At 41.9% G+C, this 16,345-nt stretch overlaps 4 protein-coding genes across 8 annotated transcripts; 2 read left to right on the top strand and 2 right to left on the bottom strand.

Moving 5' to 3' along the window:
- Positions 1–3,935: 3,935 nt before the first annotated feature.
- Positions 3,936–5,691, top strand: LOC115748637 (actin-depolymerizing factor). The gene is made up of 3 exons (XM_030685188.2): positions 3,936–4,154; positions 4,695–4,960; positions 5,411–5,691. Exons 1-3 carry the CDS (start codon positions 4,152–4,154, stop codon positions 5,559–5,561), a joined length of 420 nt encoding a protein of 139 aa, XP_030541048.1. The 5' UTR covers positions 3,936–4,151; the 3' UTR covers positions 5,562–5,691.
- Positions 5,692–6,021: 330 nt separating this feature from the next.
- Positions 6,022–8,492, bottom strand: LOC115748586 (O-glucosyltransferase rumi homolog; the record flags this gene model as incomplete). The annotated part of the gene is made up of 6 exons (XM_030685115.2): positions 8,163–8,492; positions 7,444–8,000; positions 7,145–7,337; positions 6,899–6,963; positions 6,597–6,807; positions 6,022–6,405 (listed from the first exon to the last, which is right to left on the bottom strand). Coding segments are annotated over exons 1-6 (1,590 nt in total), but the record flags the coding sequence as incomplete, so codon positions are not given.
- Positions 8,493–9,524: 1,032 nt separating this feature from the next.
- Positions 9,525–12,782, top strand: LOC115748539 (remorin-like). 5 transcript variants are annotated; one of them, XM_048285667.1, is made up of 5 exons: positions 9,527–9,745; positions 11,071–11,121; positions 11,406–11,493; positions 12,085–12,166; positions 12,292–12,782. In XM_048285667.1, exons 1-5 carry the CDS (start codon positions 9,673–9,675, stop codon positions 12,505–12,507), a joined length of 510 nt encoding a protein of 169 aa, XP_048141624.1. In that variant the 5' UTR covers positions 9,527–9,672; the 3' UTR covers positions 12,508–12,782. The 5 variants fall into 5 exon arrangements, with proteins under 5 accessions (XP_048141625.1, XP_048141624.1, XP_030540904.1 ...); XM_030685044.2 differs by having other exon boundaries at positions 9,528–9,745; positions 12,319–12,782; XM_030685043.2 differs by having other exon boundaries at positions 9,540–9,745; positions 12,313–12,782.
- Positions 12,783–12,950: 168 nt separating this feature from the next.
- On the bottom strand, positions 12,951–15,741 carry LOC115748538 (transcription factor MYB17). The gene is made up of 3 exons (XM_048285657.1): positions 14,774–15,741; positions 14,375–14,504; positions 12,951–13,744 (listed from the first exon to the last, which is right to left on the bottom strand). Exons 1-3 carry the CDS (start codon positions 14,904–14,906, stop codon positions 13,102–13,104), a joined length of 906 nt encoding a protein of 301 aa, XP_048141614.1. The 5' UTR covers positions 14,907–15,741; the 3' UTR covers positions 12,951–13,101.
- Positions 15,742–16,345: the final 604 nt, after the last annotated feature.

Genomic DNA, 16,345 nt, shown 5'->3' with positions numbered 1-16,345 from the left:
TCCTTTTGTCATGATATCGCTTCTCTCCTTTTTTTACCTTTTTTTTTTAGCCCTCTTCCTTCTTCAGCAGCACGTATAATATTGGCTCAATATTGCGCCGATTTCCCTTGTGATTTGAATTCCTTCATGCCCATGTTTCCTTTTTGTCTTGCCCAAGAATATATTTGTCTCATATTACCTTTTCTTGGCCTTTATGATTTTTTTTTTATTTTTTTTGCAATTCGCGCAAATGAGTACTAATGCAATGCATAAAAAAAATTGATTTGGTTTTTTTTTTTGTTTAGAACTAAAATTAGCTCTAACTTTTATGCAAAAATAACAAAAAAGGAAAGTCAAAATTTAGGTGTCAACAAAGAGTTGATAATTTAGTACGATAAGATATTGATAAATGATCAAAAAATAAGTGATCCATAATTTTTTTTTGCACGAACACTGTTTTGACACTCGATAACTATTTCAAAATATCAGCTCTGAGATGATGCCCACCGTCCTTTAGTGATAAGGCTGGCTGAAAGCTCAGTTGCTGAAGAGTAGACAGTTTTATACCGAAGGATATTCTTCTTTTAGACTCCATGCTGTTGTTTATTTCCATTCTCTACCCTTTGAATATTCTACCAAATTTTGATTAATCGCTATAAACACATTAAAATTATAAATGGGTACATCAAGAACTTTATTATTATTATTTTTTTTTGTAATTTATTAAGGTGAGAGGTTGGAAGGTGCCAATCAAGCAACCGATTGCCTGTTGAACTTGACTTAGGGTTTAAATTGCCATAAGTACTATCGTTAGGTTTGAGCTGAGCTCGGTGGTCTCCCTCCTATTTTATGACGACTATGACCAGTTACCGAATTATGTTAAATGTCACTTATCAAGGAAGCAGGAAAATTGTCCAAAAAGTCTTAAATCTATTGCACTTTTGTTAATTCGATGATAAACCTTTTAATTTTACTGGTTGAATCCTAAACATTTTGACGTTTTGCCAATTGAGTTCATCCGATTGATTTTGACTGGAATTTGCTGATGTGGATGCCGATCATCCTACGTGGCACTACCGACGTTGACGTGGATAATTTTTATTAATATTTTAATGCTCTTTCGAATTTATATTCATTATTTTATTTATTTTCCTTTTTTCTCTTTTTCTTGTTATCCTTTTTTACCCTTTATTCTTTTTTTTCCTTTTCCTTTTCTTTCCCCTCAGCCAGCCTCGCCTAGGCGAGCAAGGATGGCCCTCACTAGGGATCGGCAAGGGTAGCCCATCGCTAGATCGGGTGAGAGCCGCCCATGCTCACCCAACGACGTCCGCCGACCATCGATGAGACCCGACGATGGTCAGCAGAGGAAAAAATAAAAAGGAAACAATACAAGAAAAAATAAAATAGGAAAAATTAAAAATTAAAAAAATAGGATAATATTATTAAAATTATTTATGTCAGCGCCGACCGCGCCACGGTGTCCATGTCAACTATTTTCGATCAAAATTGGCCGGATGGACTTAATTGACAAAATTTGTGAAGGTTTGAAACTTGATTGACAAAATTAAAATATCTAAGATTGAACTAGCAAAAGCGCAATAAGTTTAGGATTTTTTAGACTAGTGGGTAAATTATTCCTCTCGCGAAGTTTTTTTCTTCAAACAAATTCTTGTTTATAATAGAAAGCTGATATTTAGGACAACAGGGAGTAGGTTGTTTTGGGAATTGATTAACTAATGCCAAACTATGCAGCCTAACTTTGTTTTGTTCGGTCTAAGGTTGGGTCGTCGAAGACTAAACATATCTCAATGCAACTTACTTTGGACTAGGGCTCAACACTAATAGGAATCCTTTAAGGATGAGTTCGGCAAGACTTTGTCAAATCCCTTTGGGCAAATGCAGTACTGTTGGACAAATTTTTTTGGAGAGTTTTGGGTAGATTCAATTGTATTTTCAAATGCTTCTAAATGCTTTTAGCCCAAGGTCGGTTCAAAGGAGTTTTGAGCTTTGAGCATTACTGAAATGTTTATATATATATTCTATTTCAATTTTACCCTCGATAAACTTTCACATTTTGGGAAACGCTCTCGCTTTATGCGATGTTCCCTGCAAAGGGCTCAGGCCACTGGCTACCCAAATTTGGGCTCGTCAACAAAGGTTTGAGATTCTTTGTTAAAAAAAAAAAAACTAGCGAAAGTCCTTTGCAAGTGTAGTTTTTTTTATCCTTTCCAAATTGCATTTAAGTAAAAGCTGTTTTCAATATGTTTTAAGCTACAACTTAAACATACGCTATTTGCATCGTGGAAAAATCTTTTCGCGTAAACTCCTTCGCATTTCCTCAAAAATCGAATTAAACGCAGGCTTAGTCCCATTGGATCATGTGATAATCAAATGTTTAAAACTCTTTCTGGGGCTTGACTAATGATCGAGTTTGGACAGGCTAAAGAGGACTTCAAGCTTCAAAGTACTTGCTGAGACCTGCCCGTGGCTTAAAGAAAAAACTGTTTTTATTTTCAAGAAGGTAGTTGAAGAGGAAAGTTGCTTGTATACATCTGTCCAATTTGTGCTTTGTATACATCTCCCTCTCTTCCTCGTTAAGTGTTTCGAGTCTTGAAAACTTGATTCCATTTGGGATTCTGATTGCATTTTCGCAATAAATTTTAAGACTTTTGATGTAGTTATTCCTAATTTTTTTTTTAATGATGGGCGCACGAAATTTTGAATGACTCTAGACATCAAATTTTTCTAGCTTCTTTACCAATTTTTTTTTCCTAGCCATAGAGATCATAAGATTTAATTTATCAAAGTCGAGGGGCATAATTTGGATATGATGGTACATGGAATTAGTTAGGGTGGGTGGATTAGTAATTTTGACATGTCACGAGAGCATGCACATTGTCCATTTAAGCACAAATTGTGCAAGACTTCGTACTTTGGGAAAAGAAAACCCATTGTGTTTTTCATGTTCATGTTACCTTACGATTGAGGATATCTTACTATTAGAAAAAAAAACACTCGATATTTAGATTGAAAAAAAAAATCTTTCTTTACTTAACGTATAACGTTGGTCTATTCTGGGAAAAATTTAAAATAAGCGTTTTAAGTAGAGCTGCTTTTAAAAAAATGAAATAATGGTTTTAAGTAGACGTTGTCTTAGAGGAGTGTCTGAAGCTGCCAAGTTAGTCAAGTCTGAGCTCGCCGGCCAGCTGGCCAACTCCTCACTCCTGCGAAGCATGGGCAATTCTATCCACATTGCAACTAGGTGAAAAAAGGGTAAAATCTTAAGAACCGAAGGCTCCAAATTGAATTTCACTTAGGTTTTTTTCGTTGATTTTCTCCTCCTTTCCCAGGTTCGCTCTTCGATTCTCCCTCTCAATCATGTATAGAAAGGTACATGGACCATGGAGACCGGGACCTGAGGAGCTGACCTCAGTCAGATCAACGAGCCGAGAAACGATAGGGAAGTTCTTGAGGCCATCAAGCGGTGCAACTCGACTGGGCTAGCGAGCTCAGACCTAATATGATGCTAACTTGGTCACTTCAGGCTCTTATTTGACACAAAGTCTATTACCAACCCCCCACCCCTCCTTTTTTTTGAGAAGATGATTGCGCTTCGGGTCCTTTGTTTGAAATTTTCCCTTCATGGTCGGGGATTGGATAAGCATGGCATAATTATGGCAAACATGATCGTCTTCCACGTCAAACAAGAGCTTAAATTTAACGACCCAGCGAAGTTCGTGCAGAAAAGAATTACAACTGGGAAATCTTGATAAGCATGGACACAAGAAAAGGGGAGAGAGCCTAAAACAATCACACTCTAAATTTAAGAAAAAGCCCAAAAATAAATCTCCCCCTCCATTTGCAAAAAATAAATAAACAAAACAACGTGGCAACATCAACAAGGGAATGTGATGACCGAGGGCAATGGTTGGTTAGGGAGGCCGGAATGAATAGCAACCCTTGTTTTGTCCCAAGAAAATCTCCCCTCCAATCTCTTTCTTCCTCCCTCAAAACTCAAAGCCTTGTTCATGTCCCATCTCCAAAATCACGGGTCTCTCTTTCTCCTCCTCCTTCTTCTAGGGTTGGATCTGATCTCATTCTTGATACATTTACCCTCGTATTGCTTTCATCTTCCTCTCTAAGGACTTCTCTCCTCCTGTCTGGTGCACAGAATGGTATGTCCCTCGCAACGCCCACTTTTTTTTTTTTTGTTTCGATGATTTGCTTCTTCAGGAGATGTAGAGGCTAGAAATCCCATGATCAATATCAATTCGTCCAATTATTCCATATTTGCCGGATGGCATTCGAAATTTGGTCGATGTAGGTGCTCGTTGTTTCGCCCGAGAGCATGGCTCGGCCGGCGAACATATTGATAGGCGGATTAGCTAGGACTTTGTATGGCCGAGATTTTCTTGCCTCGCTTTGCGAGAAACGCGGCCTGTTTCATTTGATTCCTCGGCATACCCGAGCGCACCCGTGCATGAAGATACAAAGAAATGTGCGATCTAGTTGCCATCGTCGATTGTTAACTCGGATAATTTCTACTTAGGAGAGAGTTACTTGCACATATAGTCTATCAAAATGCTGAATGGCGAAGAACAATTGGTTCACATTCATGCGGAAAATGTGTTCCGTCTGGCCCATTTGTATCATCACTCTAGAAACAATCATATAAACCTTTGGCTTTCGCAAGTTAGTGAGACGAAAATTTGCAGGCAAACTCGGCATCGGGAATGGCGGTGCACGACGAGTGCAAGCTGAAGTTCTTGGAGCTAAAAGCAAAGAGGAATCACCGGTTCATCGTGTTCAAGATCGATGAGAAGATCCAACAAGTTGCCGTGGAGAAGGTCGGGAGTCCCGAGGAGACCTACGACGATTTCACCGCATGTATGCCACCCGATGAGTGCCGATACGCTGTTTTTGACTTCGACTTCACCACCGACGAGAACTGTCAAAAGAGCAAGATCTTCTTCATCGCCTGGTAACGGGAAAACTCTCAATTCCGAGCATGCGTTCGTGTCATGTTGCGTATGTTTGTGTATAACCAGCTCCTATTCCCACTTGCTGCATCGTTATGATGTCGTCATCACCAATTATGAAGAAATTTAGTGCAATCTTGACTATAAAGACATAACTTTCTGGCCATGACAAATTGGGATGGCAAATAAGATGAAGGGTCACGACAACCATGATATTGACATAGGCATATTCTACATGCTTGGATATAACCACAGCATGATTATTTTGTGTCGTTATTCTTAGTCATTGACTCGTTTATATCTGTGAAATGTGACTTAATGAACCCACCTCATAATGTGATCTATTTGCTCACAAGGATCAAATTATATCTGGCCTTGCTTCGGAGCGGTTCGTACTATTCAGATATTCGCTTAACAATTGTTTTTGGGTTCTTTTGGTGGGGGATGGACAGGTCGCCAGACACATCGAGAGTGAGGAGTAAGATGCTATATGCGAGCTCTAAAGACAGATTCAAGAGGGAATTAGATGGCATTCAAGTGGAGTTGCAAGCTACTGACCCCAGCGAGATGAGCATGGACATCATCAAAGCGCGAGCTCTCTGAACGAATGAATACCCTTGATTTTATGAGCTAATAATCTTTCTATGTATCCCAGTGAGCAGCAAATTTTGCTTCTTCTGTATGTTCTTTGTGGGTTATTTGGATTTAAAGAATAATTTCGTCATTCCTTCTCAGTCTCAAGGAGAGTGTATATACATTGTTGGCACTTGGCCAGAGCGAGCAAGAGAGAGAGAGAGATCAGGCTCAAACCCTTATCCACGTTTCCACAATCTTTAGGAATTGCTTTAAGTTTTCACTAGAAGCTCAACAATGACCGACCCTCAAAAGGGAAATTATAGAATCTCAAACAAGTGCCCCTCAACTTTCTTGTTGGCCCCGACCCAAACAACTCAACCACTAGAAAATGTCAAAACAAAGTCAAACTATCAAAAGGGAATTTTACCCCCTAGAGGAGGCTTGTGTTCATGCTCTTGTTCTTGTTCTTGTTCTTGTTCTTGTTCTTGTTCTTGTTCTTGTTCTTGTCCTTGTCCTTGCTGTTGACTTTTTGCCAATAGTCATTCTCCATCATCTCAACTTGCCAAGTGGAATGAGCCTTCTTCTCGCTGAAGGCTTGGAGCGAAGGAGTGTCGAATGGAGGAGGGAGAGTGCATGGGGCTCCTTCGCTTGGGGACATCACCATGGACTCCTCCATGTACCTCCTGTATGTCCTATTCGACGGGCATGCCATTGCCTCGGAGCATAAGTCGACTGCCTTCGGCGGTATGCTCGGCTTGTATGTCAGTAGCCTTGCATACTCGCTCAGCACATGGTACATGTAGTCGTACACATACTCCATCTTCAGCTCATTGAATACGAATTGGCTCCCACCATTTCCTATGTTCTTTGCCTGGCACAAAAAGATACGGTCTAAGATGATTCGGTTTAACATTGATTTGGATTTGATCAAACAATCGGTACATTTAACAAATTTTGATCATTGATCATTCCATAAGTTATAACAATAGACGCGAGTCGACGACCTAAATTTGGCACGTGAATAGGGATCGACGGTTAAGAGAGAGAGAGAGAGAGAGAGACCTTGCCGGTGTGATTGTTGCCCCATTCCACGGCAAACTTGAGGGAGGTGCATTTGGAGTTGGGCCTAATTGGCCAGTAGTGTTGCAAGGGGACCATTCCTCTGGTGAAGAAATCATAGTAATCTGGACGTACTAACAGAGTCATAGAATCGCATGCCAGGATATACTTCTCGCTTACGGACCACGCCCACCCGTCAATGTATATCTTGTAGCTGCCGAAATCCGACAAGAACAGACGCTCGTGAAAGCTGTCTTACCGAGGAAAAGCAAAAGCGAGCAACTAATCAACTCTATAATGCGTACCGATGTGTGCATTGGTCCTCTAGATTGGATTGATTGTACCCTTGTTTGGATTGTTCCTCCCAATCCTGCCATAAGAGATTGATACTCCTAACATGTGTTAGAGGCCTAATAGACCATACGAGTACCGAGTTCGCATAAGTTCATATATAGTACGTGGATTTCACACGCGATGTTCATCAAAGTCGACACGGCATATACAATTTCCTTTCCTCTTGTGCTTTGACATATAAATCAAAGGATGTTTACCTGAATAAATAATCGGGTATTCCAGTCATATTTATCTGTGACATTGCATTTGAGGAGGTCTCTTCTGGTGGGGGCCACATTAGGGTTCCCTCTCCAGTAAGCATAGGGCAATCTATCTTCCCACTTAATCCTCTTATTACCTTCTTGTATGTCCTTCAGCACATGTGCCCATGGTTTGATGTTTGTCTCCACCCTACATATATGTACCAAGCACATCATTCTCATCAGAATGACTCATTTAAAAATTGAGAGTTATTTGCTATGTTCTTATAGAGTGAGTGAAAGTTGAATCTAATCACCATCCCCAAAAAGACCAATCTGGAAAAACTATGTCGAACGTCTTCCCATCCCCGCAGTAACGGAATAATGGTGGCGGTCCCGATCGGGGGCGTCGATAGTCCTTCATTAGGATGAGCGGACGATCGTCGCAGTCGAACATCAGCTCCAAATCAGGCAATCTTCCGGGGTACCGCCTAAGGAGTTGCAGTATGCCCCACAAGGTGAACAAGTCCCTAGTTTGTAGCGCCGGCCTATACTTCTCGACGTAGGCCCTCCCGTCGAGGATCACGAGCCGGAAATGCGCTGTCTTGCGCGCTCTCTCGACCATGTCCCTCGTGATCCCGGTCTCCTTCCAAGGCCGCAGATCTTCGTGGATCCATACGAAGTATGACGGGCATTGACTCGTTGATGCATGGTTTTGAGATTGCTTGGTGAGGTTTCGAGTGGTCGGGTAGTTTCTTGGACATGTCTGGGCGAGGTTATGGTTTGTGCATTGTAGTGGGAATTCTGGTTTCTTTGGTACTTTTGAAGTTGTGAAGATTGATCTTGGATAAGCACCTGAAAAGAGTGATTGAAACTGGAAATGCAAAAGGAATGTAATTAACGTGGCTTCCATCGGATCTAGGAAAATCGCACTGTTCCATATTTCGGTAAAGAGTACTAATCATCTCCTAATTGAAACGAAATTCGGTATGCAGTGACGGGTTGCGTCAAATGCGGGCCTGTCATGTCTACTTACTGCTTTGATCCAAACGGCGAAAACCAGAGCGCCGACCAAAAGGAAGAGGAAGAAGACGATAACCAGAGTCGCGGTTGGGCTCCGCTTCTTCAGCTGCCTCCACCGTGCTCCGGCCGGGGTTTGCTTATGAATTCCATGACCAGACATGCCCATATACTTCTCACTGATAATCATCTTCATCTAGTCTTTGATCGTCTCTCTAGCAGTTAAACATCGGAACCACATCGTACACTGATGTAACATTTAACAATGGAAGACTCCCCACATACACATGATAATTGAAGGGTCGTGAAACACTGCGTGAGTCCCGTTCTTTAGCTGGAGTCTCATGTTTTGCGAGACATTACACAGGCCACGACGCATGCCGGGATGAGCGCTCTTCTTGCCGGCTTTGCGAGTTTAAACGGACGAGTACAGCATCGAATAATCGAGGGCAGTTTCGTTTTCTTCATGAAAATCATCTGTCCTCTTCACGATTAAATGCCTCCATATGCGTATTCTATCGTCCATCTTGTACTTAAAACGGAAAAGACGGCTCCGAATCCAGGAGGGAAGCAGTAAAGTTGGCTCATTTAACCAGTCAATTCCGGGCAAAACAAGTGGGCAAAAAACAAAAGTCATCAAGTTCTACACATGATATGCGTGCATGGACGACTACTATCAAATTCAAGGGAAATGCGACAAACCAAGACAACGTCAGAGCTCTTTTAGATTTATCGGTACGGTGATTGTAACGATCCGACTCGAATCGTGCACGTCAAGTCTCGAGGATAGTGCTTCGGGTTTTGATTTAGGATAGAGCCCAACATTCTACATGTAACAACATCTTTGTTAATGGAAGAGCCGACGGGATTTCAGTGCTTATGTGGATCGGAGAAAGTACACACACGAATTGAGAAAAGTTGGGAAATTTTCGCACTCTTCCGAAGTCATAGGTGGCATGCTTGGGCATGGTCTCTCAAGCTCGACTCGAGGGCTCGCCCCGACGCGCCACAAGGCCTTGGATATTACAGTAGGTCCAGCCGAACCCGCCTACGACAGCCCATTAAAGATGTCTCCCCTCTATGTTCTCATCCTTTTAGTGATCCGGAGGGCGGAGGTACTACCGGCGGCAATACAGCAAATATATATATCCAAACTGAAGATCGCGATTCTATTACCGATCGGTGTGTGCGTTACTGTGCCTCCTTTTCTTTGAGCTTAACTCTTTATTCATGACAGCCTTGCATTGCATCTATTCCTTATGCTGAAACGACGACCTTACCTTTCTGTTCATCAACTTTATTCCCAACCCATTTCGTTCGAAATGAGACGGGTCAAGAAGCACAGCTGAGCAGAACGACGACCGGCGAGCTAGTTTTCGCTCTCTTACTCTTTGTTTGGCAAAAATAAAAATGCCCGCCTATGGCTGATATATGGACCCCTTCTATACAAACCCACTGCACTATATTCACTTGCAAATCATCAGAACGGTTTGGAGTCCAAGCACTTAGAAGTTGATAGTTAAGGCATGAGGCGAGAGATGACAGTCACACCACCAGAAGGGAAGAGCGACGAGTCCATAGCTCTCGTTGCTGCACCAAGTAAAAATCGCCCTCTCTTCTCCAGCCTCCTTTGTGCTTCATTCTTCTCTTTTCTCTCTCTTTGGATGGCGAGAATAATGGGTGAGTATTGAGTAGATGCTACATTCATGTCTATGCTCGAAGTTAACGAAATGATAGAGTTATATCGCGCTCGTTGCTTGGTCATTCTTTCTTATAACTAGCTCTGATCACAGAGAGAAAGGTTATGAATCATCTGATCTTCCTACTTCAAGTGAATTATACCCTGTCTTTTCTTGTCTTTGGAAGCTGTCCCAAGCTCAAGGGTCGCCTCAGTCCTCTACGTTCATTCTTGGTAAAACTTGTGACGTTCTTAACACGGACCTAGTTTGAGAAAAGAACTCCCATTAGTGTACAAATGAGGCTGAATAAAGTATGTGGATTTCATTGTGTCTTCACATATGTAAAGAGATGGAATTGGATCCCAAGTTTCTCAAAGCTGAACTCGGGGATCGGCATATTAAAAATGCTTGCTTTCGTTGCACTATGCTTGATGTCTGTCTTATCAATTCCAAATTTGGGTACTCCACTATGCTTTCATTATTCTTAGAATTCCCTTTCCCTTTAATAAAATAACAAAGGAAAAATAGGGCACTTTCCTGAGGTGATAGGAAGTGCAAATGACCTGTTCTTATCTTCTATTGCTTCAGATTGCCTTCTGATGAGTTCTGAACCAACACGATCTAAGAGAATACCCCAGTTTAGAACCAGGTTAAACCCGGTCAAGTTGAGTCGTCGTTGATATTTGAGCTCTAGACGTCATTAGGCATATAGCGAGTATAGCTCTCAACGGACTTCGCTCATTGCCTTCACGTGAATTTGGCGAAGACTTCAAACAGACGGGTTCCTAATGCTCATCATCTCAAGCAAATTCTGTTGCTTGAACTAAGACCTCGAGAATAATCAGTTTCTTGTTGAGACTATTTTCGGTCCTAAGTGCAAGGAACTGGACCATAGTTGTTATGCCAATCATGGGCACGTTCTTCTCTTAATTGGCTTTGCACAAAACATGGAGACCGCTAACTAAAGCACTTTCATTTACAGAAGTGAAGATGTTAGCTGCGACTTAGCGTATGACACAGATCACTCAATCTCCTCTCATCCTCTAGAAATTAAAATTAGCATTGAGGGATGGACATAGAAGTACAAATATGTTGAGAATGTGTTAGCAGTTGGAAAAATGCTGTGGATTTTCACTTCATTGTGATGCACTTCAGTAGTCAATACTTGCCCAAGAACAATTACTCCAGGATACACATTCCGTAATTATTCCGTCTCACTCCAATGTAATTTATACTTATTGACAGAGGCACCAGGTACAGCACGGAATAAAGGTTCAAGTGGATCAGTCGACAGGGGTGAGTACTAGCCTACTAGGTGCTTGCACATCCAGAAAGATTTGATCTTACCGAAACTTCTTTTATATAGTTCCTAATAATGATGCCATTTGATTGTATAGCCACACAATGAATTTCTCAATTTCCGTCCTAATCATCTTACATCGGTCATGATCCGAGATCTATTTTTTTTTTTTTTTTGGTGTGTTTTATCGTTGAGTTTCTCTCTTTAAAGATCCTATATGCATGATGGAGTTTCCTCCCAACTCAATTGACCCGGCTTTTCTGTGTAATGCTTTTTGCAGACCTTGCGCTAGCAGAAGTTGAGAAGGAAAAGAAACTGACATTCATTAAGGCATGGGAAGAAAGTGAAAAGACAAAGGCAGACAACAAGTAAGCCATACACACGACACATCTTCTTGGAGTTTTGAATTGGGTTGCCTTAGCTTAATGCATGAATTTGCTTGAATGAGCGGAGGTCTGAAAGTATGATCATGGGGGAAAGAGTTCTTTGTTTTCTTTGAGGAGTGTTTTCCAACCTCCAGCTGATACGCAATCGGCTTGCCAATGTGCATTGCTGAATCAATCTCTCGACATTCCTGTAATCTCGCGAACCAAATGATTATACTTATTCCTATCTTCCCTACCGTTTTACGTCCAACAACCTAATGTGTGCTACTGAAGTACCAAACTCTTCACTTTTGCTCCGACCGTGAGGAAAGATAGTTCGTCAATATATGCTTCATGACAGAGTGCTCAATCCCAAGTGATGGATGCTCTGCTTTATTAGTTACTTGACCAAAGAAGTTGTGTTCACATCTTAATGAGTCAATAGCAAGTCCCTCTTACACATCGCCGTCGTCCCGCTAGGCCTGTTCTGTTTGCCCTCCTGAGTCCGAAACGCCATTGAGCTACTTAGAAATAAGGTTTTAGTGCTAGCTCATAATAGTGTGTCCAAGCAAAGCAAGGTTTTTGCATGAACAGGGCACAGAAAAAGATGTCCACAATTACTTCTTGGGAAAACAGCAAGAAGGCTGCTAAAGAAGCCGATTTGCGAAAAACAGAGGTAACATCCGCAAACACCCGCTTCCTCCTTGCTTTTTTTCTTATCATTTCGTTCTTTCTCCAGCTTTGAAGATCTGCTTCTAAGTTTCTCCTTGCATCATGTGCTTCTTTCTTGGTTATTCTCAGTTCCGTGTCCATGGTATGCAGGAAAAGCTGGAGAAGAAAAAGGCAGAGTACGGGGAAAAAGTGAAAAACAAGGTAGCATTGATTCACAAGCAAGCAGAAGAAAAGAGGGCAACAATCCAAGCAGAACGTAGTGAACAAATTCTCAAAGCAGGGGAAGTGGCTGCAAAATATCGTGCTGCTGGGTACATGCCGAAAAAGTTCCTAGGGTGTTTCTGAAAATCGTTGATCTTGGACCTGACCAGAAGGGAAGAACAATAGCTCTCATCGATAATGTTTCTGTTGTTTCATGCTGTTGGCGCGTGAACCTCGCTGAAAAAGGAAGATTGCCGTCTGTTTTTTGTGCTTCCATGACGAAGGGCTTGTTTGCCGTGTCATATCTTAAGTACTTAAATGGTTGTGACTTGTGAGTGATCTTTACCTGTTATTCCTATGAAGAGAATGGATTGTCTAGTCTAGGTTCCTGGTTCAGATGTAGCACCTTTCTTCCATAACAGAGGGTTGCTTGTGGTTTTTTCTAACCATATTCCAACTCCAAATGCTTAGAAGCAACTGCTGAGCAAATTTAACAACCCTCTGTTATGTCGGAACATGAGACCTATCCATGTAATGCATTAATAGGTTCCAGAACAAGAAAATTTCTAGATACAGCAAAGCAAAATAGACTAAGCAAGTAAGACATTACCATAGAGTCAAATGTTAACGTTCGCATCTCCTCTTGCTAATGGAAAAAGCTCAAAACTCTAGCAGGAGAGGCCTCATAATAGGTAAATGCTTAGCCGGGTTTCATAACTGCAAATATTTCAGAACTTTCTAAATTAAACCAGAAGATGAAGCATATTGATCAATATCTCCTCCTAAGAAGCTAATGTCATTGTTGATAGGAAAATCCAGCAGCAGCTGCAATGCTGTATCTGATGAATCTTCTAAGGCACTAGAGCCAGAGGACTCTGTCCCTGCAGCCATTAGTGGAATGTAGGATTTGCACCTCTTGTATTCCTCATCTTCGTCTCCGTCATTTGCGGCAGCAGCAGAACCACCCACGCAGGGACCCATTTCGGTGCTGATGGCTGAATTGGATTCACACTTCACAGATGAAGATGCCGGAGAAACCGGGCTTCTTCCAATTTCCATGCTTGTCTTTCTGAAAGATTCTCCAACTTCTGAGTTCCACAGCCGGAGGAAATGGTCAGCATCAGTTTTTGGAAGTGGATTAAACAGGAAGGACTCCCTAGAAAGCCGAGCTTCAGCTTCAAGCCGAGCACTTTCCCACTGTGCCATGTGACGCGTGATTGTTGATGTGGGTGAGTTTGTGATAGGGCCTCGGGTTACGAAAGGTTCATGAGTCTGGGGGTCGAGGCCCATGCAAAGAAGACGCTTCTTTAGATGGGTGTTCCACAGGTTCTTGATCTCATTGTCCGTTCTTCCAGGAAGTTGAGCAGCAATGGCAGCCCACCTGGCATTACGAAGAGAACAAGTCAAAGGCCTACACTTATGTTTCCAATGACAATCTGTTGGAGTCCTAATCATCTTTGATAAATAGAGCAGTTCTAAGATACTTTCAATCACATGCTAGATTTAAATTAGAAGATACAAAACAAGTGAAAATCAAGTGGCCAATGCTTAAAGCGAGTATGGAACATTGTATAGCTACAAAATAAACAGCCTAATGTAAGTAAGAGCAGAAAAATGCATCTTCATGATGCTATCTGGAATTCAAACACATCCTTCACAAGCTTAGGAATTCACAGCAGAAGCTAAATTATTTAATAATCAGGTATATTATCTTTATTCTGGTCCAAATCTGAACCTAGTAAGATAATATGGTACCGATCATCAACTTGCTTAGGCAGAACAAAATGTTGAGGTGTCAAACCACTATAGATCTTCCAAAGCTAAAAAGGTCAAGTGCCATAAAACAACAGTAACTGATATAATTCCAAAAGGGTACCTTCCATTCTATTAGCTATTCACGATCCAAATGCAAGTAGAGGTTTTATTATCTCTACTCAGCTAAGCCAACCATATCCACCGGTTGTTCAGACTAAGCACCAGGCATGAGTCTTGGAGAGTGTAAGATAGGTACCTGTTACCGAGTATTCCATGAAACTGAATGACAAGCTTCTCCTCCTCGGGAGTAAAAGGGCCACGTTTTATGTCTGGCCTGAGATAGTTCGTCCACCTTAGCCGGCAACTCTTACCGCAACGAAGAAGACCTATTAAGCAGCAGCGGCAAAACTATTTTTCAGTACCATGTTGTCGCAAAGATGCACAACACCACCTAAAAGAACTCTACTTTTGCCCATTCTCGGACTCTCCGAAGCAAAAAGATTGCAACTTCGCCTTTAGAACCACACTAATTCTTCTTATAAGACAAGTTTCAAAGGAGCCCTTGTGGTGATCAAACATACAGTAAACCGAAAAAAATAACAAAAAGGGGACAACTTTAGAAGAAGAAGAAGAGAAGAGAAGTGTAGAACCCCACCTGCAAGCTTGGGGAGAGAACGCCAGCTTCCATGGCCATTCTGTCTGATATACCCAACAAGAATCTCATCTTCCTCGGCCGTCCACGGCCCTTTCTTCAAATCCTTCTTGTCACAGCATGGTGTCCTTCCCATTTTCTCTCTCCCACTTACAAAGTTATCACAACATAATCCAAAAACAGAAGACCCTGAGAGAACCAAGAAACGCCTTTAAAGCTCTTCTTCAGCCTGTGAGTGAAAGGGAGCAAATGAAGTACAGAGAAGTAGTCAAAAAGACTATCTTGGAGAGAGACAGAGACAGAGACAGAGAGACGGGAGGATCATGTAATATGTGAGGGGTTCTCTAAATGCCCATTTCGATTTTACTGCGTCTGGGGAGGGATCGAAACCAAACTGGACACAACTTGTGGGAGTGGAAGGACGATCGGCGGGCTTTAAGCTGTGGCGCGCATTAAATGGGACGTATTTTTGCTGGGAGGAGACATTAAATGTTCGACGTGTCACGTATTCAAAGTGTATGTATCCCATTGGTCCCTACCAGTAGAGCTCGTACCCCAAGAGCAAACGAAGGGATTCGGGAAGAAGAAGAAGAAGAAAGACTGAATCTTGAATCATCATCACTCGAGGGGTCATAAGTTTCTGAGGCCCTTGTGCAGAAAACGAAAGCCATTTAAAGCGGGCACTCCCTCTTTTGAGAGGTTTTCAACTGAGGGGGGAAGGGAGGGAGGGAGGAGAGAGAAACCCCGTGAAGTGACAATCAAGAGGGTTGCATTAATGGCGGATGGTCTTGAAGAGAGAGAGCGAGATAGAGGGGGAGAGAGAGGGAGAGAGAGAGATCTCAGGAGAGGAGAGAGGCGGAGTGTGTCTCTTCATTAATGGCTATGGCTCTGTGACATGACATGAATGAGGCGGGTACGGACACGGTCTGAGGTGACAACCTCTTCCTCGCTCTTCCTCTCTGCTATCCATTCCTTCATTAATAAACTGCTGGCTATCGACCAAAAAATTTATAAAAAAAAAAAAAACTGCTGGCCACAGTGCGATAAATCGACGTATATTCGGTTGATGGATGTTGTTAGCAACCATCTTGTGCAATGCTGATCAAGAAACAAACATGAATTCTACAGTTTTCTTTTTTTTTTGGGTTTTTCTCATTATCTTGTACTAAGTATGATCGAATTACGCCATATTCAATATATTTAGAGGACGGTTTATTATTCCATATGAACCTATGATCATAAGTACGCGGAGATATTAAGGATACGTGTATTGAACTATGTCGGGAAACATTTCGGCCTTTCTTAGCATTCACTCACAGTAGTTCGACTTTGTCGATGAAAATGTGGGAAATAAATTTACAAGGCGGTAGGGATAGAGACGGATTACGGATCCGTTAAGATAATGAGTCGTTGAAAATGCGGGAAATGAACTTACGAGGGGGTAAGGGCGGAGACGGATTACGAACGCATTAAGATAATGAGTATAGTTGCGGTTCAAACCAAACGTTCCACGGGAATGCGAAATTCGTATGATGAGTTTAGATTAAAAAAATAAAAAACACAGATTTGTTTGCG

Source organism: Rhodamnia argentea, chromosome 9 (genome assembly GCF_020921035.1).
Source record: "Rhodamnia argentea isolate NSW1041297 chromosome 9, ASM2092103v1, whole genome shotgun sequence".
Classification (NCBI taxonomy): Eukaryota; Viridiplantae; Streptophyta; class Magnoliopsida; order Myrtales; family Myrtaceae; genus Rhodamnia; species Rhodamnia argentea.
Note: the sequence above shows the minus strand (reverse complement) of the source record. Positions and strands in the feature narration are given on the sequence as shown.

Excerpts from the sequence above, each read along its gene's own strand:
- LOC115748637 (XM_030685188.2), top strand. Across the intron at positions 4,961-5,410 it reads AAGATCTTCTTCATCGCCTG|GTCGCCAGACACATCGAGAG; the intron begins GTAACGGGAAAA and ends GGGGATGGACAG.
- LOC115748539 (XM_048285667.1), top strand. The coding sequence starts at position 9,673 with ATGAGGCGAGAGATGACAGTCACACCACCAGAAGGGAAGAGCGACGAG. Across the intron at positions 9,746-11,070 it reads AGCTCTCGTTGCTGCACCAA|AGGCACCAGGTACAGCACGG; the intron begins GTAAAAATCGCC and ends ACTTATTGACAG. Across the intron at positions 11,122-11,405 it reads AAGTGGATCAGTCGACAGGG|ACCTTGCGCTAGCAGAAGTT; the intron begins GTGAGTACTAGC and ends TGCTTTTTGCAG.
- LOC115748538 (XM_048285657.1), bottom strand. The coding sequence starts at position 14,906 with ATGGGAAGGACACCATGCTGTGACAAGAAGGATTTGAAGAAAGGGCCG. Across the intron at positions 14,505-14,773 it reads TTCTCTCCCCAAGCTTGCAG|GTCTTCTTCGTTGCGGTAAG; the intron begins GTGGGGTTCTAC and ends GCTGCTTAATAG. Across the intron at positions 13,745-14,374 it reads CATGGAATACTCGGTAACAG|GTGGGCTGCCATTGCTGCTC; the intron begins GTACCTATCTTA and ends TCGTAATGCCAG.